The 26,976-nt window shown below is 47.7% G+C and overlaps 1 protein-coding gene across 1 annotated transcript; it reads right to left on the reverse strand.

The window, feature by feature from the left end:
- Positions 1-9,769: 9,769 nt before the first annotated feature.
- On the reverse strand, positions 9,770-24,493 carry PGD (phosphogluconate dehydrogenase). Its single transcript, NM_001143738.1, is given in 13 exon segments — positions 9,770-10,297; positions 10,392-10,514; positions 10,659-10,758; positions 11,126-11,259; positions 11,516-11,646; positions 14,046-14,235; positions 16,043-16,177; positions 18,252-18,321; positions 20,315-20,433; positions 21,283-21,348; positions 22,874-23,053; positions 23,731-23,806; positions 24,398-24,493. Coding segments are annotated over 13 exon segments (1,452 nt in total). The 5' UTR covers positions 24,406-24,493; the 3' UTR covers positions 9,770-10,177.
- Positions 24,494-26,976: the final 2,483 nt, after the last annotated feature.

The raw sequence follows: 26,976 nt of genomic DNA on the forward strand, positions 1-26,976 counted from the left end.
ACGCGGCCGCCTGGGCGACCTGGTCGGATTTTCCCGCCGCGGCGCCGGGCAACGGGCCGCGCTGGGGGCCAAAGCGCGAAGCTGCCGGCTGCCTCGCGCGCCCCCTGGCGGCGATTCTGGGAAGGGGGCCTCACAGCGCGCCTGCGCCCGCCCGGCCCCAGCCAAGCTCCCCGGGGACCTCAGGCCCAACTCTGCGCCCTGCACAGTGGTCAACACCAGGTCTCAGGAACAATGTGTGTGTAGGGACAAGGGTTCGCAACTCGGTTGTAAATTCCATGCGGCTGCAACCTCGATATGCCTTGCAAAATTTAGTGTGAGTTTTTTTTATAATTCTATAGTGTCCCAAAGTCAGATCACTGATAAATGTTTGATTTCTATCCCCTTCAGCGAAAAAGTTTCTCAGCCCATTGCCGTTGCCAAAGGAATATAGGTTTGACCCAAGTGTTAGCTGATTTTCCTTTATGTTAAGAATTAAGGGGCTTACCAGAATTCCCTGGCCGTCCAATGGCTAAGATTCCTCACTTCCACTGCAGGGCGTGGGGATTTAATCCCTGGTGTGGGATCTAAGAACCCACATGCCAGACGGCCACGAATTTAAGAAAAAAAAAAGGGAAATAAGGGACTTCTCTGGTGGTCCATCCAGTGGAGTTCAATCCCGGGTGAGGGAGCTAAGATCCCACATACCTTGTGGCAAAAAAAAAAGAGAAAACAGAAGCACTGTTGTTTACCAACTGAGCTATCAGGGAAGCCCTGTAACAAATTCAGTGAAGACTTAAAAAAAAAAAAAAAAGAAGTGAAAAATAGTGAAACCTAACAGTTAGATCTGCACTGTTTCCAAACTTTCTTCAGTTATTTTCCTCCTTCCCAGCTTCACTCTTTGGAGCTTCACTCATTTTTGGATGACGTGAGGAAGGAACTTCTCTACTGAACTGAATAATAGTGTCAAGTACTGGAAGAATATTTCCTTAACTTATGCTATTCATGCTACAAAGTGTACAGACACCATGCACATTCAAGTTCAATCTGCATTATTAACATCCACCTCCCCCCACTTCCATAAGCAGTCAACAAGGAATTAAACCCTGATTTGCAGGTTTCCTTGATGTAAATACTCCCACTATTGCCAGATTTCAAGCAACCAATATGAAGAAGCTGAACTCAGCATTTGTTACGAACTAGACTTGTTTGACTCATTGGAAAAGACCCTGGTGCTGGGAAAGATTGAAGGCAGGAGGAGAAGGGGACAACAGAGGATGAGTTGATAGGATGGTGTCACCAACTCGATGGACATGAGTTTGAGCAAGCTCCGGGAGTTGGTGATGGTCAGGGAAGCCTGGTGTGCTGCAGTCCACGGTGTCACAAAGAGTCAGACACAACTGAGTGACTGAGTTGAACTGAGACCTGTCTGGGAGTTGGGCCATAAAGAAGGCTGAGCACCGAAGAATTGATGCTTTTGAACTGTGGTGCTGCAGAATACTCTTGAGTCCCTTGGACTGCAAGGAGATCAAACCAGTCAATCTTAAAGGAAATCAATCCTGAATATTCATTGAAGGATGGATGGCGAAGCTGAAGCCCCAATACTTTGGCCACCTGATGAGAAGAACCGACTCATTGGAAAAGACCCTGATGCTGGGAAAGATCAAAGGCAGTAGAAGAAGGGGATGACAAAGAATGAAATGGTTGGGTGGCATCACCAACTCAATGAACATGAGTTTGAGCAGGCTCTGGGAGATGGTGAAGGACAGGAAAGCCTGGCATGCTGCAGTGCAGTCCATGAGGTCATGAAGAGTCAGACATGACTGAGTGATTAAACAACAGGCTTGTTTGCCCCACAAGCAGCAGGCCTGACACTGAAGTTTGCAGCCAAGAAAGAGTTTGCTGATGAGGTCATCACGAAAGGAGAGCAAATCACAGATCCAACTCCGAGGGCCAAAGGCTTGAGATAGTTATGGGATAAAGAAGCAGGGGGGATGTCCCTAGTGCTCCAGTGGTTAAAACAGTTCAGACTCTGCCTTCCAATGCAGGGGGATGCAGGTTCGATTCCTGGCAGGGGAACTAAAGGCCCATGTGCCTCAAATTAAAAGCAGCAAAGTGGTCTTGCTGCTGCTGCTCTTAAGTTGCTTCAGTCGTGTCCGACTCTGTGAGACCCCAGAGACGGCAGCCCACCAGGCTCCCCCGTCCCTGGGACTCTCTAGGCAAGAACACTGGAGTGGGTTGCCATTTCCTTCTCCAATGTATGAAAGTGAAAAGTGAAAGTGAAGGCACTCAGTCGTGTCCGACTCTTCGAGATCCCATGGACTGCAGCCTACCAGGCTCCTCTGTCCATGGGATTTTCCAGGCAAGAGTACTGGAGTGGGTTGCCATTGCCTTCTCTGAAAGTGGTCTTAGGCACGAGGAAAGATGATTGGAGACAGAGGAAAGGTGAGGCAGTCTGTGTCCTGCATCAGCCCACCTTTAGACTCAGTGGTCTGAACTGGGCAGGAGCCAACTCCAAAGTTTTGGAAAACAATGTAAAAGCTCCGTTACTATAGTGACCCATACATCAGAAGCATTATCTGTAGGGCTGGTTTCAAAGTCTAGTGATACATTACCTTGCCTAAGTGAAGCTCAGAGGGTATGCACCTAGAGAATGGGCTTACTCAGTAAAGAAGCTGCAAGCAGGAAGGTTTCTGACACGCTGTTCCCTCATCTGCTGTTCTGGAGGACACACGCTGAGCTTCTGTTAACCCTTTGGACGTGATTTCACACAGGGAAGAGATGCTGCACACCCGCCATTCAGACACAGTAGATGGAGATAACCAAGAACAGATGATAGAAAAATGTGCAACACAGTAGCATAATTAAGGACTGATGACTTTTAAGTTTTTACTACCTTTGTTTTTAATACAATTTTTTAAGTCTGAATTTGTGTAACTTAATTTTTTTTTAATGTCTATAAAAATCTGTTTGTTGGACTTCCCCGGTGATCCAGTGGTAAAGAATCTGCCTGCCAACGCAGACCTGGCTTCAAGACCTGATCTGGGAAGAGTCCACACACCATGGGGCAGCTGAGCCCGTGCATGAGTACTGAGCCCATGAGCCACAACTACTAAGCCTGCATGCCCCAGAGCCCGGCCACAAGAGACGCCAGCTGCAACCATAAGAAAGCCCTTGTGCAGCAACAAAGACCCAGCTCAGCCAAAAACAAACTTTTAAAAATCTGCTTATTTGTTTTATCTTTTGACCTAACCACATGGCCTGTAGGATCTTAGTTCCCCAACCAGGGATCAACCCCCCACCCTCTACACACACGTCAGAGTCTTAACCACTAGACCTTCAGGAAAGTCGCACTGTAACTTAATTCTTAGTAATGACTGTGTATGTCTCTAGTTTTCTCTTCTCTTGAGAATCAGGCATTCACCTCTCGCTGGAGGAACTGGCTCTAGCGCACTTCTGGCCTAGCACATAGTATGCACTTACTAATCCCAAGTAGAAAGAATGTACTATGTTGAAATCAGTTTTTAAAGACCTGAGTGCCCAGCCTGCTTAACAGGTCCAGTGAGAGCCCAGGGCCCAGCTCGTGGTGGGGGCTCACTGAATGTTTGTTGAGGATCTGACTCACAGCGGCATCTCAGTGAGTCCTGAAAAAGCAGAAGTTCCTTAATAATAGACCAGCTCCCCAGGTCATCAGCAATGCAGGGCCCCCCAATTTTTTTTTAAAGACATTTGACCCAGACATACAGGTATCCCCTGCCTTTGAAAGTTTGCAGTAAGCCTCTTCGTTTTTTAAAATATTTATTTATGTATGTATCTATTAATATTTGGCTGCGCTGGAGCTTAATTGCAGCATGCAAGACCTTTAGTTGCAGCAGGCGCACTCTCAGTTGCAGCGTGGGGGATCTGATTCCTGATCAGGGGTCAAACCGCAGCCCCCTGCATTGAGAGCATGGAGTCTTAGTGACCAGACCACCAAGGAAGTCCCTCGGCCACTTTGTTGTTGTTTTTTTTTTTATATGAAGTTCTCCATTACTGTGGTTATGGCTTTTTTTCTGGTAAAAGTGAAAATTCTCTTTCGGTTTGCAAAAACAGGTGCTAAGGTATGTGTTCAGTTGCTCAGTCGCGTCCGACTCTGTGACCCCGTGGACTGTAGGCTCCTCTGTCCATGAAATTTTCCAGGCAAGAATACTGTAGTGGGTTGCCGTTTCCTCCTCCACTGGATCTTCCCAACCCGGGGATCAAACCTGCATCTCTTGGCAGGCAGATTCCTTACCACTGCGCCACCAAGTGGCAGAACTTGAACTTTCAGGACGGGGGGCCTAAAGCCTTACTGCAGTCATCAGGGGGAAGTAGTAGTTTCAGACCTTCTCACACTTCTTTTACAGTTTAGTGCTGTATTTATTTTTAACTCATGTTGAGAGCCCCTAGAGGCCTCATCACATCCCAATCCTTTCCTCTTTTCCAGCACCTTCCCACTGCAGATTAAAATCAACTGGCTTTCTTGACAAATGTAAAACTACTAAGGAGAAGAAGGGTGCAGAGTTTGTTTATTTGTGCTTCATTGGAAGAATATACAAGCAGCCTCCCTCTTACTATCTCTATGGAGGAGTCAGGGATAGAGGAGAAAGAGAGAGACTGTAGATGAAGAATCATACAGGGTTTCCTTTTGACTCCTCAGCCCACAGCTACCCCTCATCTCAACTGAATCCTAAGCAGGGGAGGGGTGCTGAGGAGGCAGAAGTTCAACATACAAAGTCATTAGGGGTTGATTAGGGCTTCCCAGGAGGCTTTAGTGGTAAAGAACTTGCCTGCCAATACAGGAGACATGGGTTCAATCCTTGGGTCAGGAGGATCCCATGGAGAAGGAAATGGCAACCCACTGCAGTATTCTTGCCTGGGAAATCCCATGGACAGAGGAGCCTGGTGAGCAACAGTCCATAGGGTTGCAGAGTCCAACACGACTGAAGAGTCGGATACGACTGAAGCACACAGAATCTGAGGTGCGCTGAATCTGCAGGTGCAGAACCACAGATTTGGAGGGTATAATGAGTATAAGTTACACACAGATTTTCAAGGGGGGGGTGGGGGTGGGGAGAACCCCACCCCCCTCTTGTTTAAGGGTCAGCTGTTTGGTAGGAACTGTTTTTACTGGATGAAAAGCTGCCATGTAAACTGGCCATTGTGTGCTCAGTCACTCAGTTGTGTCCAACTCTTTGCGACCCCTTGAACTGTAGCCCTCCAGGCTCCTAGGGGACCTTCCAAGCAGGAATACTGGAGTGGGTTGCCATTTCCTTCTCCAAACTGGCCACTATGTGGCAGCATTGCGCCACACCAGGAAACAAGGCCTACTGGTGATCACCAGGGATTAACACTCACTGAGCACTAACTTTTGGAGAAGGCAATGGCACCCCACTCCAGTACTCTTGCCTGGAAAATCCCGTGGATGGAGGAGCCTGGTGGGCTGCAGTCCATGGGGTTGCGAAGAGTCGGACACGACTGAGTGCCTTCACTTTCACTTTCACTTTTCACTTTCATGCACTGGAGAAGGAAATGGCAACCCACTCCAGTGTTCTTGCCTGGAGAATCCCAGGGATGGCGGAGCCTGGTGGGCTGCCGTCTATGGGGTCGCACAGAATCAGACACGGCTGAAGTGACTTAGCAGCAGCAGAGCGCTAACTTGCTCATGAATGTGCTCCAGGTGCCCTGCCCTCCGAGGCAGGTACTATTACGCCCCATTTTATATTTGAAGAAGGTCCCACGGGTGAAAGAACTTTGCCTAAGGTTAAAACTGGCAGGAAGTGGTAGAGCCCAGATTTGAAGCAGCCTGGCTTCTGAGCCCACGGACTTATCCTCTGCTCTGGTCCCACTGCCCTCACCATAAACAGGCAAGCACAGTGCAGGCTTCCTGAGCCCTTTCCAGCTGCATTAAATAGGGGACCATAAATGTTGAATCGTTTATTTTTCCCTAAATTTGCACTGTAAAATGTCAATTCAAAACTCTATCTCCATCAGCTGTTACATATATTCTAGGAGCTCCTGGCCTTTTGGCTAAGATCAAGTGTAGTATGGGGGCTTCCCAGGTGGCACAGTGTTAAAGATACCACCTGCCAGTGCAGCACACAGATACACAGTTTTGATCCTGGGTCGGGAAGATCCCCCGGAGGAAGAAATGGCAACCCGCTCCAGTATTTTGCCTGGAGTATTCCATGGACAGAGGAGGCTCTCGGGCTACAGTCCATGAGGTCAGAGAGTCAGACACATCTGAGTGACTGAGCACAAGAACTCATGGGGTCAGGAGTTTCAGATTCTCTCACCACCAAACAAATGGTTACAGCAATGTGTAACTATACCTATTGAGCACACTGAACGGTAGGATAATCTGGTGATTATGTGTGTGGATTCTGGCTCAGACTTCGGTTCTGCAGGAGCTCTGTGACCTTGGACAAGTTACTTCACATCCTCAAGCTTTGTCTGTAAACTGGGAATAGTGATAGTACCTCTTTCAGAGGCTGTTGTATTAAACAAGTAAACTTAAAACAGTGCCTGGCACACCCTCTGTTAGCTATTATTATATTCTCATGTGTGCCATTGATTACTATATGAGACCCTCAGGAAAATCCCCAAATAAGGCCAGAGTTCCCAACCTTCCCATGTCACAAATTGTCCTTTTCAAAGGAAGCATATGTGGCAGATTATATTTGGAAAAAAAAAAAAAGGAAAAATCTCCTGACCCACATGCTCCCCTAGAGCTTTCCACTCCCCACCATCAAGAGGTAAAGCCATACTCCTTCCCTTGAACTTATGACTCGCTTGTAACTGATATGGCTGAAATAATGCTCTGCTACGTCCATTGTTGTGTAGTCACTCAGTCGTGTCTGACTCTGTTCAACCCCATGGACTGCAGCACGCCAGGCTTTCCTGTCCTACACTATTCTCCCAGAGCTTGCTCATCTCATCCTCCATCATCCCCTTCTCCTCTTGCCTTCAATCTTTCCCAGCATCAGGGTCTTTTCCAATGAGTCCGTTCTTCACATCAGCTGCCCAAAGTATTGGAGCTTCAGCTTCAGCATCAGTCCCTCCAATGAATATTCAGGACTGATTTCCTTTAGGATTGACTAGATTGATCTCCTTGCAGTCCAAGGGACTCTCAAGAGTCTTCTCTACCACCACAGTTCTTCGTTGCTCAGCTTTCTTTATAGTCCAACTCTCATAACCATACGTGACTACTTATGGCTTTGACTAGATGGACCTTTGTCAGCAAAGCAGTGTCTCTGCTTTTTAATATGATTTCTAGGTTTGTCATAGCTTTTCTTCCAAGGAGCAAACGTCTTTTAATTTCATGGCTGCAGTCACCATCTGCAGTGATTTTCGAGCCCAAGAAAATAAAGTCTGTCACTGTTTCCATTGTTTCCCCATCTATCTGCCAATATGGCTAGCGTTAAAGGCAAGGTGGTGTTTGTTTTGTTAGCTGCAACACTGAGCCACCGAGTAAGATGTTTGCCTCAGCAAGGCCAACTGAGGCCACATGGTGAGGCCACCATGTAACTTTCCAGCTGATAGCCGGGGCTGAGGTCCCAGCCAACATTGGCCACCTGATGAATGAAGAAGACAGACACCTCCACATGGTCCCAGCCATGGAACCACCCCCAGCTTTCAAGTCTTCCTAGCTGAGGCCCCCAGATATTGTGGAACAGAGATAAGCCATCACCCTGGTAGCCTTCCAAATTTCTGACCCTCAGAATTAGGATAAAAAAAATGGTAGTTATGTTACACCACGGAGTTTGGGGTGGTTTGTTACACACTGGGCAGAAACTGGCACAGCATATCCATTACTAGACAGTGAATGTGTCTATGCCAACATACATACTAAGCATGGCATATACATCCTGACGGTCTCTCTACCCCTCCTGAAAAGATGGCTTCCATCTGCCTCGAAGATGACAGCTGCAAATCCCTTGACTAAAGCCTCTGCTGAGAGACCATGTCTGCTCCCTTGTCGGATCCATGTCTTTTTTTCCTTCAATTGAAGTGTAATTGCTTTACAATATTGTGTTAAGTTTCTGCTATACAACATCGATCAGGTCTACGTGTGTATATATATCCTGACCCTCTTGAGCCTCCCTCCCTCCCCTATATGTCTTCCTAATTAACTCCTTTCTGTCCCAAATAAAGCAGAAAGAAGTTGTGGCTGACATCATAAGAGACCTACAGTTTTTGGTGTTGTTTTTTTTTTGCCAAGGGAGGCCCTTTGCCAGAACGGCCACCAGATTGTCCCTGAAGCAGTTGTGCTGGACAGGACCCACCTGGCTGGGAGCAGAACCCGTCTGTGTCCACCTCCATCCACTTTTAGAATTGTTCAACTACCTCACCTTCACCAGGAGGTAGGTAATAAAGAGTAAATCATAAATAGGATTCACTATGTGGCAAACACTAATCCTCAAAAGAGCTCTGTGAACAGGTGCTATTATCATCTTTTTACAGATGAGGCAGCACATAGGTACCGAGATTAAGGATCAGAGTAACCATGAGTTAGTGGTGATTCTAAGGTATGGGCCCAGGCTCTAACCATTGGGCTGGGCTGCCTTTACTAGAGCTAACGTAGGGAGTTTTTTATCAATGTATTTTTCTAATATGTCATGGTATGCAAAATTCCTAAGGCATGAAATAATATATAGTAAAAAAAAAAAAAAAAAAAGACACCCAGGCAAAGGACTCATATTAACAATAAAAATATCTCCCGTTTATCTTGCCCTTCTTGTGCCATAATGGGAACCTGGGAGCTTGTTAGAAATGCAGAATATGTACACAGGTATACCTGTGGCTGATTCATGTTCATGTGATGGCAAAAACTATCACAATATCGTGAAGTAATTATTCTCTAAAAATAATTTTTAAAAAGAAATGCAGAATATGGGTTCCCCGCCCCAGACCTACTGACTCAGAGCCTACTTCCTCCCACCCCCAACCGCTGCCAAGCTCCACCCCCTGGCAGGGTGGTGGCTGTTAGTGATGTATTCAGTGAAGATCTGCTTAAACACCTGAGCACACAGAGGAGCCCTGCCAAGAACTGTTTCAGGGCTGGTTTGTAAAGTGAATTCACCAGTAAGTGCTAGAAGTAACATTTGGTTTCTTCAGAAATACCACTGCCTCCAAGGACAGGCACACCCTCAAGTGGTAATTATTACCATTACCAATAATTACCAATAAGAATAATTACCATTTATGTAGATGCTTATGTGTCAAGTGTTGTTCAGTTTTTACCAGGTGTATCTTCAAAGTAGCCTTAAGGAGGCCAGAATTCTCCAGGCCAGAATACTGGAGGGGGTAGCCGTTCCCTTCTCCAGGGGATCGTCCCAACCCAGGGATCGAACCCAGGTCTCCCAAACTGCAGGTGGATTCTTTACCAGCTGGGCCACAAGGGAAGCGTCTTAGGGAGGCTGGTATGATTATTATCCCCATTTTACAAATGAAAAAGTGAGGCCAGAGATCTTAAATAATTTATTTGTCTTAAGTCATACAGCTAGTAGGTCATAAGCTAGTTCACTCACTTCTTGACTATTTCCTCACCCTTCCCTCCAGAGTTAATCATTACCTAACTTTGGTGTTTCTGGTATTGGTTTTTTGTTTATTTTTTTTAAGAAAATAAAGAAGAAAATATTTAACAAGACTAAATAAAGGAAATAAACTAATTCAAATGTAATGAAATCGGGTGCACATCTTTCTGCCAGTGAGGCTGTAGCTCAGTGTGGATGAGGTAAGACTACTTAAAGAATCTGGAGAAAAAGCATAAATATGATTTTTTGTTTTTCTTTTATTAAGTAAAAGGAAAGGGAGTTCAGGTGTGTGATACAAAGGTTCCAGTTTGATCAAATTCTACAAAACCGTTCCCCACCTTGATGAGAGCCGCTGCCTCCCTCAGCCACAGGACACGCGGGGAACGCTGCCTCGGGGAGCTGGCTCACACTGTCTCGCACACACTCCACTCCTGCTCCGTCCCAAGAGGTGAGGGCAGAGGGCGTGCTGGTTCTCTCCGAACTACTTGACACATAGAGATTCGGGCCAACTCTTCAGAGGAGTCTCTTACGACACATGATATTTTAAAAGATCTGAGCAGAAAGTAGGGCAGAGGGCCATGTAAGCAGTGCTGTGTGGCAAATGGAATGTCCCGGTCTGCGGAGCTGTGGCTTGGAAAAGAAGCCCATCAGGCGTTGTACGACGACGAGGACACACTGCCCCCGTGGCCCGTCCAGTTGGTGTGGATGAACTGGCCCGGCTTGGCCAAGAGTTCGTAGGTATGCGCCCCAAAGTAGTCGCGCTGAGCCTGGGGAATAAGGGACAGGCTGGTTAGGACAGAGGCAGGCACGGGACTCCGGGCACCACCCAGGTGGATGTTCACCACCCACCCTAAAGCTTACCTGGATGAGGTTGGCTGGCAGCATCTCGTGTCTGTACCCATCGTAGAAAGAGAGAGCAGTGGTGAAGCAGGGCATGGGAATGCCTGCCTGGACACCAGTACTGATGGCCCGCCGCCAGGAGTCCTGAGCCAGAAAAGCAAAGCCAGAGACTAGTGACTAGCTCTCAGAAAAGACAACAGACTTTCAGGTGTGCGTGCAAGAGCAGATGCCCCTCAGAGCAAAACCCAGAGACGGAATTCCCGTACCACCCAGCTCTGGGCTACACACCTGGCAGTTTTCCACAGCTGACTTAAAGAAATCATCCAGCAATAGATTCTGAAGTCCTGGGTTTCGATCAAACGCATCTTTTATCTTTCCCAGGAATACACTGAAATAACCATGAGAGAGAAAGTCGATGAATCTCAGGTAGCAGGCTGATAGCCTGGTAGAAAGGAGGGGAAGTAACAGAAACCCCAGCGAGCTACCAAGGCACCTGTCCTCCCGACCCCACCCCCAAAGCTTGCTGTACGGACCAGGAACACCGAAGCCCAGGTCACGAGAGGCCTGGGAAGAGGGCACGACTGTGCGCACGGAAGCACTTTAGACGGGGCAGTGTGAACACTCAAGTAACTGACACACAGGAAGGTGAGGTGACACTTAAAGCTGCCTGGTGGCCAGCGAGAGGACTCCGTGCGCAGCTCCAGGAAAGCCCTCCTGAGAGCGCCTGAGCCCCTGGTTCCCCCACCAGCACTCACCTCCTGATGATGCAGCCCCCCCTCCACATCAGGGCGATGCCGCCATAGTTGAGGGTCCAGCCAAATTCAGTGGCTGCCTGTCTTAGCAGCATGAAGCCCTGAGCGTAAGAGATGATCTTGGAAGCATAGAGGGCCTGAAGATGGACACCAAGACTCATCAGAACTGCAGTCAGCACACGGATGCCCTATCTTCCCTGCCGCTCCCCATTCCCCCCAGCAGCACAGATCCTACTTCCTCATCCCCACCCCCAGCAGTGCAAGGTCTACGGTTTAGGACAGGCTGCAGATCCGATCAAAGGGCACGGCTGGACTGTGCCCCCTCCATGTGGCCTCAGGATGCTCTCCGGAAGCAGCCCCCTCCCCCACCCACTCCTGACAGGGCCCGCACACCTTTCGAATGTCCTCCAGGAATGATTTCTTATCTCCTTCAAACGGGACATTCTGAGGCCCCTTCAGCTTTTTGCTGGCTTGGATCCTCTCATCCTTCAGAGATGATAAGCATCTCGCGAAGACGGCTTCTCCTGTGTGGGGGGAGGGGGTAGATAATGTGTCACCAATGTGCACACACAGAACCCGAGGAGGAGCGCTCGAGCCGGAGTGGGTGAGGGGAGCAGGAGGGGAGCACGACTTCAGTTTTACAAAGAGCTGAAAGTCTCAACCTTAGGCCACCAGAGTTAAAACAAACTTTCATAAGAAGCTCGAAACAGTTAATCTGAAAATTAAAAGTCCAAGTCAGTCTTCCACATAAACGCGGGTATTCAACCACAAAGACCACCATGAAATTCAAAGGGGGTGCTTTAAGGGGAAAAATGAAGCAGCAAAATCACTATTATTAAGAATGAACTCGGTGTTGGTCCAACAGTAAAATTTCTGTTTCAGCTGGGAGGACTTTAATTTTTAAATGCTCACCAACAACTCAATTTGTTTTCTTTTAAGCACTAATACCCACAACTTTGAAACAACCAGTACATTCAGAAGTAACACAGACTTCACCCTTCATAAAATTACATTTTCTAATTCTTACAGTTTAATTTTCAGTATATCCATGATCATCGTTGCAGTTTAACAGTTTTATTTCATTTGAGTAAAAAAATTTCAATATAGTACTTTATCTTTTTGGTGAGGCAGGTAGCATAGAGGATCTTTGTTCCCTGACTGGGGATCGAACCCACGGTGCCTGCAGTGGAACTGCAGAGTATTAACCACTGGACCTCCAGGGAAGTCCCTCAGTATAGTATTTGAATATTAAGACCATTTGGTATCTTAAAAATCATCACTTATAAATAGTCACCCAATTGACAATTTGCAAAATTAGAATAATTGACCATTTTTCCCAACAGACAAAATGAAGTAAAACCTTTAGGAACTAACAGGGGACTCAGTCTTGAGGAAAGGATTCTGGCCACAGCCTTGAGAGTGGGTGTCTCCCTGGCCCTGTCCGCCTCTCTGGGCTCCTGCACACACACGATGACTTAGCAGTCCTGGGTAAAGGCTTCGAAAGACAAAGGCACAAGAAGGCAAGCGCGGTGTAACCGCAGGGTTGCTTAAAGATTAGACAGAAGACTCGCTTCCCCATTAGTTCAGCAAGCAAGAATGGCACCTGGCCAGGAGGAAGCCTGCCTGCCGTCCACTAGGAAGGGACAAAGTCTCTGAAACATCTGAGTAGGACTCTCTTGAGGGCTCTAATACTCATATATTTGAGTCAATGTTACACGAACTGCTCCCAGTTACTGGTCCTGTGGCCCGCCCCCGGATGGTATTCAGATTAGCTAAACAGCAGTCCACTTCCTTCTCTGTAGAGCTGGACTAACTGCTTCCCTCCTCACCAGGCCTGCAACCACCCTGTTCAATGTGAACAGTGAAGCGTAATTAACCACGAAACCAAAGTGGGAGATTAGGAGGGAAGGGCAACCCGTGTCTGGAAGAGCCAACAGTGCTGGGGAACCACTCTGCCAGGAGCAATGAACAGCCTGTCAGTAAACAGGCCAGAGCCTGCCCTCATTCTTCTTTTCAGTCTTGCCAGGTGTATCTATTTTATTCTTTTTTATCTGTTTTTTTGTCACATAGAAAGGCATGAGGGATCTTAGTTCCCCAACCAGGGATTGAACCTGTGCCCCCTGCAGTGGAAGTCCCTATTTTATTCTTAAAGAACCATCATGCTGTTCTGTTAATCCTCTTAGTATTTTTATCTCTGCTGATTATTTCCATCTCTCTACATCTTTTTGAGTTTGATGTTTAGCTCATTAAGATAAAAAAACAAGGGTGAGAAGGATATAAGACAACTTCAGGACAGCAGTACTCTTCTAAGAACTTAGGAAAGAAATATTAAAGGACTAGAAACACATAAGTAATATTTTACTAGATAACTGAGAAAAAAACTTAGCAAAATAGTGTTGAGTACCTAAGCTTTTATTATTGTGTGAACTGTCGTATGAAAAATTCCATTACAGTTACCTTTCCTATTAAAAAGACCTTAAGTCACTGACTATAATTAAATCACTAATGTTAAAATGATCCAGGGAATTCCCCGGCAGTCCAGTGATTAGGACTCAGTGCTTTCACTGCAGGGCCCCAGCTTCTGTCCCTGGTCAGGGAACTAAGATCCACAAGCTGAGCAGTGTAGCCAAAAAAAAAACTCCTCAAAGTCAAACTGCACAAGACAGATAGTGATTCTGGAATTCATCTTAAAGCTCACATGACTGGCAGAAGGATTACAAAGAAGAGATTCAAAGGCAGCTTCAGCCTCTCTCACACTGTAACCTTATGCAAATGCAGAAAGAGCAGACCGCACTTGGAAAGCCAACTAGTGTTGAACAGGCGCTCTGGAAGGCCTGCTCTCAGGGGCAGGGCTACACTAACACTCCAGAAGGATGCCAGGATCAAAACCGAGACAGGGGTTCAGTCAAAAGCTGAGCGTTACCGATGAGGGTGACGGGCACGCCGTACTCCAGGGCGGAGATGGCGGTCCACTTCCCGGTGCCCTTCTGCCCCGCGCTGTCCCGGATCTTTGGCAGCAGGTGTTTGCCATCAGCATCTTGGAACTTAAGAATATTGGCTGTGATTTCAATCAGGAATGAGTCCAGCTCTGTCTTATTCCATTCCTCAAAGGCCTGTGTGCAAGGCATGAAAGAAAGCAATGTGAGAGAAACCAGGGTTATGCAGGAGACACTCCCCTAATGGACTCATCCTTCTCCCCTGTCAATACTGACGGCTGCTCACAACCTGCTCAACACCTGAAGCTAACTGGCTCCTCTCCAGGACACCCCAACACTTCTCCCACCAGCTAAGTTTTATGCTAAGAGTCAGCTGCATCTGATTGCAGCCTGTTGATGCTGGTCTTCTGATCACCAGACTGTGCTTCCCTGAGCCGGGTGTACCCTCACCTCGCATGGGTCTCCCTACAGTCACCTTTCTCCAGCAGTCAATCTGGAGAGCAGCCTCTTACATCCCTTTACTTTTCTTTACAATAATGATCATGAACTAGCTTTTTATAATCAGTCATTATTGTCTGTCCTCTCAAGATCCATGAGGGCAGGACTTTGTTTTTTCCACTAATACATCCCCAACATAGAAGAGTGCCTGGCATATAATCCAGGGACTCATATTATGTAAACCAATTAAATATGAACACACACAAAAAAGTAATGTTTCTATGAAAACTAAGTCATTGTTTTTGAAAGAACAATAAAGAAAAGTCAGTAAAACAAGGTAAATGAGGATGACACATTTAAAAATTAGGAGGAAAAGTAAAAATAAAAATAAAAAAAATAAAATAAAAATTAGGAGGAAAAGTAGAGAATCTGGAAGGACTCTGCACTGTGTACCTTGCAAGTAAGCATCTGTCAATCATGTTCCACTGGAAATAACTGGAAGGACGAGCTCCAGATGAGAAGGCTGACAGATGCCGATCAGCACGGCCACACTTAAAAGGACCGCTCATACAATGACGGGTGGGTGAACTTTTGAACATACCTTCCTGTATTTTCTTTTTGGGGGACTGCACTGAAAGGCGTGTAGGGTCTTAGTTCTCCAACCAGGGATGGAACCCATGGCCTGTGAAGTGGAAGCTCAGAATAGGGGACTTCATTGGCAGGCCAGCAGTTAAGACTTCCACTGGTCAGGGAACTAAGATCCCACCTGTTATATGGCCAAAAAATAAATGTTTGCCTATTTAATGATGCTGAAGTATCTAAAGAGTACTAACATCTGCAGTTTACTTTGAAGTATATATTTCAAATATATATAAAATAAATATATTTATTTATATAACATAAAACTAATAGAGGGATGGACAGATAATAAAGCAAGTACTTAATACAGTAAAATGTCAATGGTACAGTCTAGGTTGTGTGTGTAAGTGATCACTCAAGTTCTTTCAGTTGTGTTGTATGTTTGAACACTTTCATAATAAAATGTTGGCGGAAATGCTTGTTTCCATCTCTAACTTTTTGATTAACTGTCAGCCAGTCCCACCTTGATCAGAAAAACGGGCTTCTGTTGCTCCTCCCATGAGGGACCCTGCAGTTGAGTGACACTGGCCTAAAACACTGTCCCTGGCTGAGTGTCCGCCTGTCACATCTTGTGATCCTGTTACTGAGAGCAGCCCTGGGATGAGGCTGAGTCCAGCCAGGCCACCAGGATGACCAAGGGAAAAAGAGTGAGCAAGACTTACTGCCACCCACCTTGGGGCTTCCCAGGTGGCGCTGGTGGTAAAAAAACCCACCTGCCAATGCAGGAGACATGGATTAGACCCCTGGGTCGGGAAGATCCCCTGGAGAAGCCAGTGGCAACCCACTCAAGTATTCTTGCCTGGAGAATCCCCATGGACAGGAGCCTGGTGGGCTTCAGTCCATGGGATCGCAGAGTCAGACACGACCGAGCACGCAGCACTCCTGCCCCGCCCCTGCCCAGGCTCACCTTGGCCATCTCCGCGTGCCCCATGCACAGGACGTCCCTCATCAGGTGGTAGGCCTCACAGATGAGCTGCATGTCCCCGTACTCTATGCCGTTGTGCACCATCTTCACAAAGTGTCCCGCACCCTCGTCCCCCACCTGTGAGAACCACAAGCCAGGAGGCCTTCAGGGGGCCACAAAGCACACCGGAGGAGCCCATGTCCCATCCTTTGGCCAGGCTCCCTCCCCAGACAAAAAAAAATGAAGAAGTATCTATAGTATTTTCAACCACAAGGGGAAAAGAAGCTGGCCAATTAAACCACTTGTACTTTAAACAATACAGAAATGTTCTGTAGTTGTAATGGCCACTGAGGGGTAAGGAGACCTCAGATACAAGGTCTGGCCCTCAACCATGTAAGCCCAGAAATGTGTTCTCGCCAGGGTGCCAGAGTGGACAAGGTACTGATGTATAATAAAGCCAGCAAGGTTATAAAACCACAATACCAGTCTGTGAATTTATGATGAGAAATTTAACTTTGTGTGGTGACCAGTGTTAGTCCAAGTGACACCCTCCTCTGTCCCTGTGGATAAGCCACAGGGGAAGTCAGAGTACCTGAAAACTGGCTGGAGGGCAGCGAGTCTGGACAGGGAGGGTGAAGGGGCATCAGACTGCACGTCAGGTGCTGCCATCTCCAGGACGGGACGTGCCTGCCCGTGGATGGTGCTGGTGGCCCAAGCAGTGTCCCCGCAGCTGCATAGCCGGGAGGAATGCTGTCCCAGGTCACCCTTACACAGAGGCTTCCGCCCACCTTTCCACTGCTGACCTACCCCCTCCTGGTTTTGACACTTTCTTCGGCCGTGAAATTATATGGCTAATAACACCTTGCTTCACCCCTTCCTTCCTGTAACTTCAGTACTGAACTAAGGGGGGCCCGCTTTTAGTGTCTAGACCAGTTTTTTCAATAACCTAAGGGGAAGGCTTGGGGCTATGGAAAATCAATGAGAGTTGATCAAGATACACAGGCAAGTACTGTTATTTTCTCCATGGTTACGTCCTAAATGTATCTAAAAAAAAGTTACTGCCACTGTGCCTTCATTTTTACTATAGCAATTTATTCAAGGAACAAACTCCCTTCCCAGTCCTCCATACTTGTGAGGAACTTACTCAGTCCTCTGAGTCACAGCACCAGCCCCTCTTGACACAAGGGTTTCTGACTGACCTCAGTGACCACGGGTTAAAGTGTGAGGGCAGCTTGGTCACCAGGCCCTGTCAGGCCCAGGCATGGGGAGGGCCCCTCCTTCCCTGTGTCCTTGAGTCCTTGTTTCATCCCTGCCTTTTATCTCATGTAAAACAAAACATCAATAAAAATGGCACGTAGAATAAAATTCCAGGGGATTAGGAGCTAAAGCAATCTTGGAGGTCACCCAGCCCAACCCCCATATTTGACAAATGAGAACACTGAAGCCCATGGAAGACAGTGACTGAAGACCATGGAAGACAGTGACTGAAGCCCAGGGGACACAGTGACTGAAGCCCAGGGGACACAGTGACCATCTAATGTCACAGTTCTAGTTAGTGGGGAGCCAGCATGACAACTCAGGTGTCCCCAGCCCAGTGCTCTGTTCATTGATGGGATGGACTGAGGCTGTAACAAGAGACAATGTATTTTATTCATAACACAAAATATAGGAAGGGGAAGTATTAGCCTTGGCCTCTGTCACATTCAGTGAGGGCAAAAAGCTGCAGCTTTTCTGTGCTAATCTAGCACAGAGTACCAATCCCAGGAGCAAACTCCACATTTGATTCTGACATTCTTTTTTTTCCAGCTGTGCAGCTTGTGGGATCTTAGTTCCCTAACCAGGGACTGAACCCAGGCCATGGCAATGAGATTGTGAAGTCCTAACCACTGGACCACCAGGAAACTCCCTTGGCATTCTTTCTTTAGCCATGAAGTAATATGACTAAAAAATCTTAGTTCACCTTTTCTTTCCTGATACTTTTTTAAGGAATCCATATTTTAGATGAATTGAGAAGGGCTGCTTTTAATATCAACCTCCAGTTATGAATATTAAGATACAAGGAATGTACAAGAGACACGTTTTAGACACCAGCTATGCTAGTGTCTTAAGAGACTGAGGCACTCATGTGACAAAGCAAACCACCGGGCCTGCAGCGATCCTCTGCACCCTGTGCCCGCGGTGCCAACCGGCTCGAGCGGGGCCCAGAACCTACCCAGTCACAGCAGGGTTCTCCTGTCCCCACTTTGGCGGCGATGCCTTGGAAGATGGCCTTGATGTGGGGCCTGTGGGAGGGAAGCGCGTGGTTCAGCTGCCAAGAACAGAAGGGCTGAGGGCTCCTTAAGTTCTCAAGGACGGCCCCTCCCACCCAATTTTTCCTTTCTAATGGAAGGTGGGAGTGCCCTCGAAAAAGTCATGAATAAACTAAGTCCTCAAGGTAAGCCAGTCAGAGGCTGCGGACTATCTGATTTGAGATAGGAGACAAAAAGCCTGGGCAGAAGGGTCAGCAAGGCCCCAGGAGAAACTTCTGTGCATCTCAGAAAACACAGCGATCCCCACCGTTCCCACAGAGCCTTCTACTGTCTGGAATGATGTTATCACTGATGGCAGGATCCTGGACAGACAGAACCGGAAGCACTTCCAAGAGCTGTATTCCTTACCGTTCGGAGAAAAAGCAGCTGCTCTGCATTCCTTGCATGCCTCCTGTACCTCCTGACACCTTTTCCTTCTGTTCTCACTGCTAACCAATACAGGCTACTTCACAAAAGGGATTCGGTGAAGACATGAAACCTGATGGGGCTGCACAGGATGAGGGGCTGAGGCAGCTCCACTTTAACCCTTTAGAGCTTCCCTGAACTTGACTCACTTTTTCAGGTAAAAGTACCATTTCTGCTCCTGACGGGCCAGTCAGGAAAATGTATCCACGGGAACTGGAGCACTCATGAATGTATGTATAGCACTTTCGTGTGTACCGTCTGCAGTTCTAACAGCCTTCACTGGGCAGTACCCAAGGTAACTCTTTTTAAGCTTATAAGAAGCAGGAAGGCCTCTGCCTCTAGATTTTAACACATTCAAGAGAATCATTAGGGAAAGACTGAAGGCAGGAGGAGAAGGGGGTGACAGAGGATGAGATGGTTAGATGGCATCACTGACTCGATGGACGTGAGTGAACAAGCTCTGGGAGTTGGTGATGGACAAGGAAGCCTGGTGTGCTGCAGTCCACGGGGTCCCAAAGAGTGGGACATGACTGAGCGAATGAATTAACTAACTAATCATTAGGGGAGTAATTAAAAGAATAATCTTCCCCAATAAACCCCTCATCTCTGGGGACTGGATTTGATCACTCCTTTTTTAATAAATTCTTCTTTTTTTTAAACTTTTTTTGTCTAAGCCTCAAAGCATGTGGGATCCTAGCTCCCCAATCAGGGACTAAACCCATGCACCCTACAATAGAAGCTCAGAGTCTTAACCGTAAGACTGCCAGGGAAGTCCCTGATCACGCCTTACTTTATTGCCTAATGTAAGTCTACAATATTTGGAAACCAAACTCATTCAAAAAAGTACATTGCCTGTCCATGTCTCCCTCACAGGGATCCTTCCTTTTCTATTTCTTTCTCTTCTGCTCTATCTATTGTCCTCTATCTGGCTTTCTCTTTTCCTGCAGCCTCAGCAGTGGTGTTTCCCTCAGTCTAAGTTACATACAACTAATTACTTGCATCTTTTCATTTTAATCCTCTACCCGGCTTATCACCCCAACCCCTGTGTCTCATACAGCCCACCTGTTACATCATCACCAGAGCACCTCCCTTCCGGCCGACTACCCGTCCTCTTACACACAGCACGGTGGGCAATGTAAAATTTGTTTCTTCTTCAGTTAAGTAAAAATTCTCTACCTGGTTTCCAGGGAACGGAAGAGGCCTCATCTCACTGCCATTATTCACAGTGATTAACTATACATATCTGAGCTGAAGAGGCAAACCTTACTCCTAAGTCCAGACAGTGCATTATCTGAGCTGCCTTCTTAAAGCCTCTGAACCCTTGAAGCCTACTTAGAACTTCCATTATCGGTACTGGAGGAAATAACAGAGAGAAAAAGGAAAAGAGAAACAGGTACACACATTACATCAAAGCAACAAAACATAAAAGACTATGTCCAGCATCTCCCATCGCCATCACTCAGACTGCACAGAGGACAGTGGGTGGCAGGGCTGGCCTCCACCCACCGATCTCTAGGTCCAGGCTCCCTGTGCCCATGCAGGTGGTGCCTGCGGTACTCACCAGGCCTCCTTGTTCCCTCCCGGCATAAGCGACGGGCCATATCGGGCCCCGTCCTCTCCACCGCTAACTCCGCTCCCCACAAACAAGATGCCCTTCTCCTTGAGGTCTCGACACCGTCTCTACAGGAAAGAAAAAGAATTTCATCATGTTTCCTAAAATCAGTTTCTCCCACCATATGAGACAGGTATGGACATTCCACATTTGACTTCAGTGACCCAAGAATCCAAGAATAACCTGGCCATTCAAGATATTTAATTCCCTCAGTTTGGGAACTTAAAAAAAAAAAAATCCATGGACGTTTAAGATAGCTACCCAAAGGGAGGGCTTCCCTCGTAGCTCAGTTGGTAAAGAATCTGCCTGCAATGCAGGAGACCCAGGTTCGATTCCTGGGTCGGGAAGATCCCCGAAGAAGTAACTGGCAACCAACTCCAGTATTCTTGCCTAGAGAATCCCCATGGACAGAGGAGCCTGGTAGGCTACAGTCCATGGAGTTGCAAGAGTCAGACACAACTTAGCAACTAAACCAAACCAACCCAAAGGGAAATAATAAAGCCAAACATACATTCTCACCTTACAGACCTTGTACAATAAGACTCAACGAAGAGGTGGTTTAATACAAGCATGACTTATGGCCACTCGGCACTTAGATTGTACCGGGACTTTCCCAGCACATGAACCCATTAGAGCAGTGGCCCTCACCCACACTGCCCAAAGATGTATCACGGATTGGTGAAGAGAAAGGGACATGAGCATAAACGCCCAGCTTGCTGAGTCTAAGCAGCAGTCATCCTTCTGAGTTCCATGTGTGACCAGTGAGAACCTCATCCATCAGGCACGTCTTGATGGCCAGTCCCCAAAGAATCAGCACCACAGAAGGATGTCCACTCTTCCGTCACATGCGCAGCACTGCTGCTTTTTTTCTAAAATGTTCCCAGAACCTGGAAGAATGTGGACTGAGAAACACTCACCATGGTATCCCTGTATTCAGAATTTCCTCCATCAATGATGATATCACCAATGTCTAGCAAAGGTACCTGTTAACCAGACACCAGCATTAAGGCAAAGAAATGAAAGACAAAAATGAATATACCTTGACCAGCTAAAACAAACAAGAATTTATCCCAAATAAACCTGAAAGCCTGAAAGTGTGTGTGTCTGTGTGTAAAAAGTTTAATCTTCAACAATCCTCTCTGAGGCTAGAGTTGAAAGTCAAAGTGTCAATCACTCAGTCATGTCTGACTCTTTTTCAAACCCTTGGACTGTAGCCCACCAGGCTCCTCCGTGCATCGAATTCTCCAGGCAAGAATACTGGAGCAGTTTGCCATTTCCTTTTCTGGGGGATCTTCCCAACCTAGAGAGAGAACCTGGGTCTTGCACACTGCTGGCAGATTCTTTGCCGTCTGGCCACTAGGCCAGGGAAACCCTATTTAAGCTTAGGGCTAGCAAGCAAACCCAGTCAGAACTCACCACAACTGAAATAATTCTTTTTAACTAAGATTTTTACAACAAACAAATCCTACTTGGAAAATTTTCTATGTCCAATGGGTACCACGTATCTAGGATTTATATTCCTAGATTGGATTAGTTTTAAAAGATCTATAAAATCTCCGCCTGGAACAGAAAGTGGGTCCAGTAAATATCTAATGGTTTGGTATATGAATAAATTATTTGATCACCACCATTTGAAGATGGCAGGAAAAGACCAGGCATTGAACAAGAATATCTTCCTATGGCTCACCAACTAAGCTGGCTTTATCATTCAATCTCCCCCTACAAGGGAGATTCATTATTCAACCTCCCCGCACAAGGCTCCAGTTTACATTACTTAATACTGTCCTGTGCTGAAGAGTGGACTTCCATGGTGGCTCAGATGGTAAAGAATCTACCTCCAATGCAGGAGACCCATGTTCGATCCCTAGGTCAGGAAGATTCCCTGGAGAAGGGAATTGCTACCCACTTCAGTATTCTTGCCTGGAGAATTCCATGGACAGAGGAGCCTGGTGGGTTACAGTCCAGGGGTTCCCTAAGAGTCAGACTCTCTCATACACACACAGTGAAGAGTACTCTGCAATTTTCCAGTTCATTCCGTCCAAACTAGTCCTGGGCAGCCTGACATCTTACTACACAAAAAATCTGGTGTGTCATTTATCACAACGTTCTTCTTTTCTAGGTCATTTTTCAACAGAGGCATAGTGGAGTCTTAACCACTGGACCTCTAGGGAAGTCCCAGAACTGGAAGCTTTTTTTGAACATCAAAGATAGACTTCACTGAGATTACTGATATTTCTATTCTGGTTGATAATGAATTCTTACTGACATGTCTCTTGGTGGCCTCAGAATTCTATATACAAAGAATTATCACCACCCAAGGATATACTGTTACTTAATTAGTGCCAATCAAGTTAACCACCACTGAGTCATTAAAGCAGCAGTTTTGTCAGGAGTGAGCAGACTGCATCTAGAAACTGAAAAGGGACAAAAGGTCTTAACCAAAAAGCAGTGAAACAGCTAAAGGAAGTCCTGTCAGATGAGTGGCAGCTGGGAGAGAGCTGGCCTCACCAGTTTCTCAATGAAATCATCAACGGCCTGACCGGCCTTCACAAGGAGGATGATCCGCCGTGGCTTCTTCAGCTTGGACGCCATTTCCTCCAAGGAGTGAGCACCAAGCACCTTGGTGCCCTTCGCCTCGTTGGCCAAGAAGTCATCAACTTTGGAGACTGTCCTATTAAAAGCACAGACCTAGAAGGACAAAGGGCCTGATTAGGAGACCTAGGACACAGAAGACCTTCAGACTGAGGATCAAGGAACAACGGGTTTCTATACAGCCCAAGGTTTTGGGAAGGGAGGACCCTGATTCTAACTTTTCTCCACCCAAGTGCTGATGGATCACCGTAAAGTTAATTATAGGATAAAAAAGCAAAGGACTGAATATAAGCAAAGGTCAACTGGCCATAACATATTGGGCCAGAGCCTGTCACTATTTGTTTAGGACTTAAATCTGGGAACTGGCTAGTTCCAGATGTTACCTTTTGTCACTGATAATTCTTGTATGTAAGCCAGTTTAGTACTCACACCCGAACTTTCCTCCAGATCCCATTAGGCAATAAAGTTGAGATCTACACTTTCGGAGGGATTTCTCCGCCTCAGAAGAGGGGCGGGTTTACTCAAGGCCACCTTGCAGAATGGGTGGGTCTGTTCAGCAGGACTCCTTCCTGAGAGGACTGTAAAGTGGGCCTCCCACCCCCACATGTAAAGCGGGGCTTCTCTGTCTTGCAAAAATGTTAAGCAGCAACAGAGCAAACAGAAAGAGAACCACATTCCAGGTTACAAGGGATCTTCCAAATCAGAACAGTCCCCAGCACTCAGGCTAAGGCACCGAGGACCCCTAAGGGAAGAGTGTGCCCCTCCCCACTTACCACAAAGCCATGGTCATTCATGTTCAAAATTAAGTTCTGGCCCATGACAGCCAGTCCAATCAGGGCAATGTCAGCTCTGAAAGAGGGGAAGAGGAACAAAGGAAACTTGTCAGTTGTACTTAATTCATCACAACTCATGAGTTTTCTAGCTTTTGATACAATTAACAACTCATCTTAACTTTCCTCTAGCCCACTCCTCCCTTTTGCACTTTAGACCCTGGGGTTGCAGCCTTCAGGCCACCCCCCATCGACCACTTCGCGGGTCTCCAAGTTCTCCTGGACCAACGACACATGCACAAGGAGGGGGTTCCCGGCACAGGCTCTTCTGTGCTACGGCCGAGCTGGTGATGACGCGTCCGAGGCCTTCCGTCTCTGCAGCCGGGCCGTCCAGGGGCCCGAGCTGCCCTCGGCCACGCCTGTCCCCTCCTCTCTCTCCTTTACTAGGAACGGGATCCGCCCGCGTCACCGCGAGGGGCAGAGGGGCTGGGTCCCAGGAAAGGCGAGGCCGCGGGGGTGGCATGGGGTCCGGGGCTTCTCTGGAGGTCCCGGGCTCCGGGCGCCACGAGGCCGGGCTCTGGAGACCCCCGGGGCGAGGCGGCGTCAGGGGCGGCTCCGGTGTCCGCGCCGGCCCCCGGAAAGTTCCCTGGCCACCCGCAGGGTCACTCACTGGGCCATGGCGGCGACGGCGGCGGCGGCAGAGCGGGCTGAAGCAAGCAGACCCGAAGTGCAGGGAGCGTACGGCGAGGATGATCCGGGCCGAGTCCTGATCCCGCTCGCCCCCTGAGGCTCTGGCCGCGGCTTTCCAGCGCTGGCCAATCGGAAGGGCGGGGCGGAGTCTTGATGACACGCCATTGGTCCGGCCTGGCGCCTGTTAGACCACCTGAGGAAAGTAGGCCCGCCCATTCCTAGGGCTGGTTCAGGAGAGCGCCGAGCACATCGATGACATCTCCTGCTCGCCCGCGGGGGCGTGGCGCGGGCGGTGGGCGCGGGTCCCGGGCGAAGGACACGTAGGGCCTGAGTTCTGCTCCGAGCCTCGGTCCGGAAGAGTGGTGGCTCACGTCGGGCCGCGCTTTCCAGTGAAGCGGGCACTTGGACGCCTGTTGTTCAAGTGTCCATCACTCCCTCCCTTCGCCGCGGGTACCCTGGGGATTATGCGTGGAATTGCTCCACCCTGGACAGGGCCCGAGGTGCATTCCTTCCTTTTTAAATTGTTATTTATTTGGCTGCGCCTGGCTCTTAGTTGCTGCTTAAGGGATTTTTAGTTCTAGTTGCATCATGAGAACTCTCAGTTGTGGCATGGGGGATCTTAGTTGCCCCACCAGGCATCAAACCCGGACCCTGCAGTCTTAGCCACTGGAGCACCAGGGAAGTCCCCGGAGGTGTATTCTTGTCTGTAGACACTGTGATGAGTGCCAAGAAACGTTGCTCCTCACCACGACCCTGTGGGGGGTCCAGCCCCGGCTGATCCAGGGTATTCGAAGCGGGGACAGTGTCGGCGACCCATTTATTTAAATATTTTATCAAAGATATAAAGAGTAATAGGATGAGGATAGCTCAGTGAGGAAATTCAGTGGAGAAAAGAGGCTGAATAAACTTCCAAAGCAGGGAATTTACGTCACCTACGAAGGCCGCAGGCGTCCTCCCGTTCTCCCAAAGGAGAGGAGACGTTAAGGCCTCCCCGGTCGGATCTTAGAAGCCCAGGCAAAATTAGTAGGCTTGACGAGCTTCCCTGCCTCAGAGGAAAAATTCAGCTAGAAGGTGAAAGAAAGAACGACATGGGGAGACCAAGTTTCGGTGAACAAGGCCCGCACTTTATTTTCCAAAATAGTTTTTTATGCCTTAAGTTGTGCATAGAGGATAATGGGGGAAGGGGTGGAATCATGCAGGGACAGCAGTTACTGGTCCTAATCGAAGCCAGGCTTTCAAACTTACCATATGCAAAAGTTCAGGTGAATTACATCATCTTCTGGCCAGGAGGCCTGTTAACATTTTAAGAAACTTATCTTTCTCTAAAGGTGATTATTCCAAAGTCAGGCACCAGCCTCCAGAAAAGCATTGGACAAAGCTGCATTCCTATAGGGCAAAGGTGAGGTGGGCTCAATCAAGAAAAGAATTAACTCAAGGGTCCAAGGTTACAAACATTGAGGCTACTACTTACATTTCTATACACCCATTATATCAATCAATACACTGCCAAGGACACAGTAGGTAAGGGGTATGGAGACTTAGCAGCAAACACTGGCTCAATAAGTGAAAAACCCTTCACCAGTACAATTTCTAATCAATCTTTTAACTACTCAAAGGAATCTGTGTTTAGACAGTTTAGAACATCTCCTGCCTCTCACAGTTGGGAGGCTCTGAACAATCACATGTGGCCGGAAAAACCTATTCAGGCAGGCTAGAGGATTTCCAAAGGAGTTTGTAGGTTGAAACACTGTCACACCCAGGAATTATTAACTGGAGCTGTAAGCTAACTCTTTTTTCAGAGAGAGGTAGTGGGGGACAGCCCCCCGTAACGTCAGAGGTGTAGGTGAAAGCATAAAGTAGGCAGACTCTGGTTTTGGGGGTAGATGCTCGAGAATTTCCAGGGAGACTCCTGAGGCTTGATCCCGCCTTTGCGTATGCCAAGCCTCCTTCCTCATGACCTTTGCCACGGGCGGAGCTCGCTCCCCGCAGGAGACGTGTTGCCTCTTTTTACAGGTGAAGAAACAGGCTCAGAGAGCAGGTGGGGGTGTACTTGCCGGGCTGTGATGGGGCCTGGCTTGGAGGTCGAGAAGCCACGTAAGGGTGAACGGGCCGTTCAGGGCATTAAATGCCATCTCCCACGTGCGCTGTCCCTGGTGCACGAGGCGTCTTCATTCTCGGCCCTGAACCCTGCCGCCTCCTGTGCAGGTGCCGGTGAACGAAGCTTAGCTCCTCGGGTATCTTTTACAGTTTTGTTCTGTTTTCTGTGGACGCTTGGCATCACCTAACAGTGCTTTGCACACAGTAAGTGCTCAGCAGCTGCTTAACTACTAGAATCACACAGCCAGTAAACGGCTAGATAGTGACCCAGTTGTGACCCATTCAAGGCTATTTCCGGCACCAATTGCACAGGTTAATTTGTAACATAGGTTTTAACAGATACTGTTACAACTTCCACCTTAGCACAGGTCCCACTATAGCCCTTTTTTGCCTGTTGAAAGTCCTGTGTCAGTTAAATCACACAATGTTTCTGTTAATGCAATGTTTCTGTTAATTCTGTTA

The sequence above is a fragment of the Bos taurus genome, chromosome 16 (genome assembly GCF_002263795.3).
Source record: "Bos taurus isolate L1 Dominette 01449 registration number 42190680 breed Hereford chromosome 16, ARS-UCD2.0, whole genome shotgun sequence".
NCBI classification, from domain to species: domain Eukaryota; kingdom Metazoa; phylum Chordata; class Mammalia; order Artiodactyla; family Bovidae; genus Bos; species Bos taurus.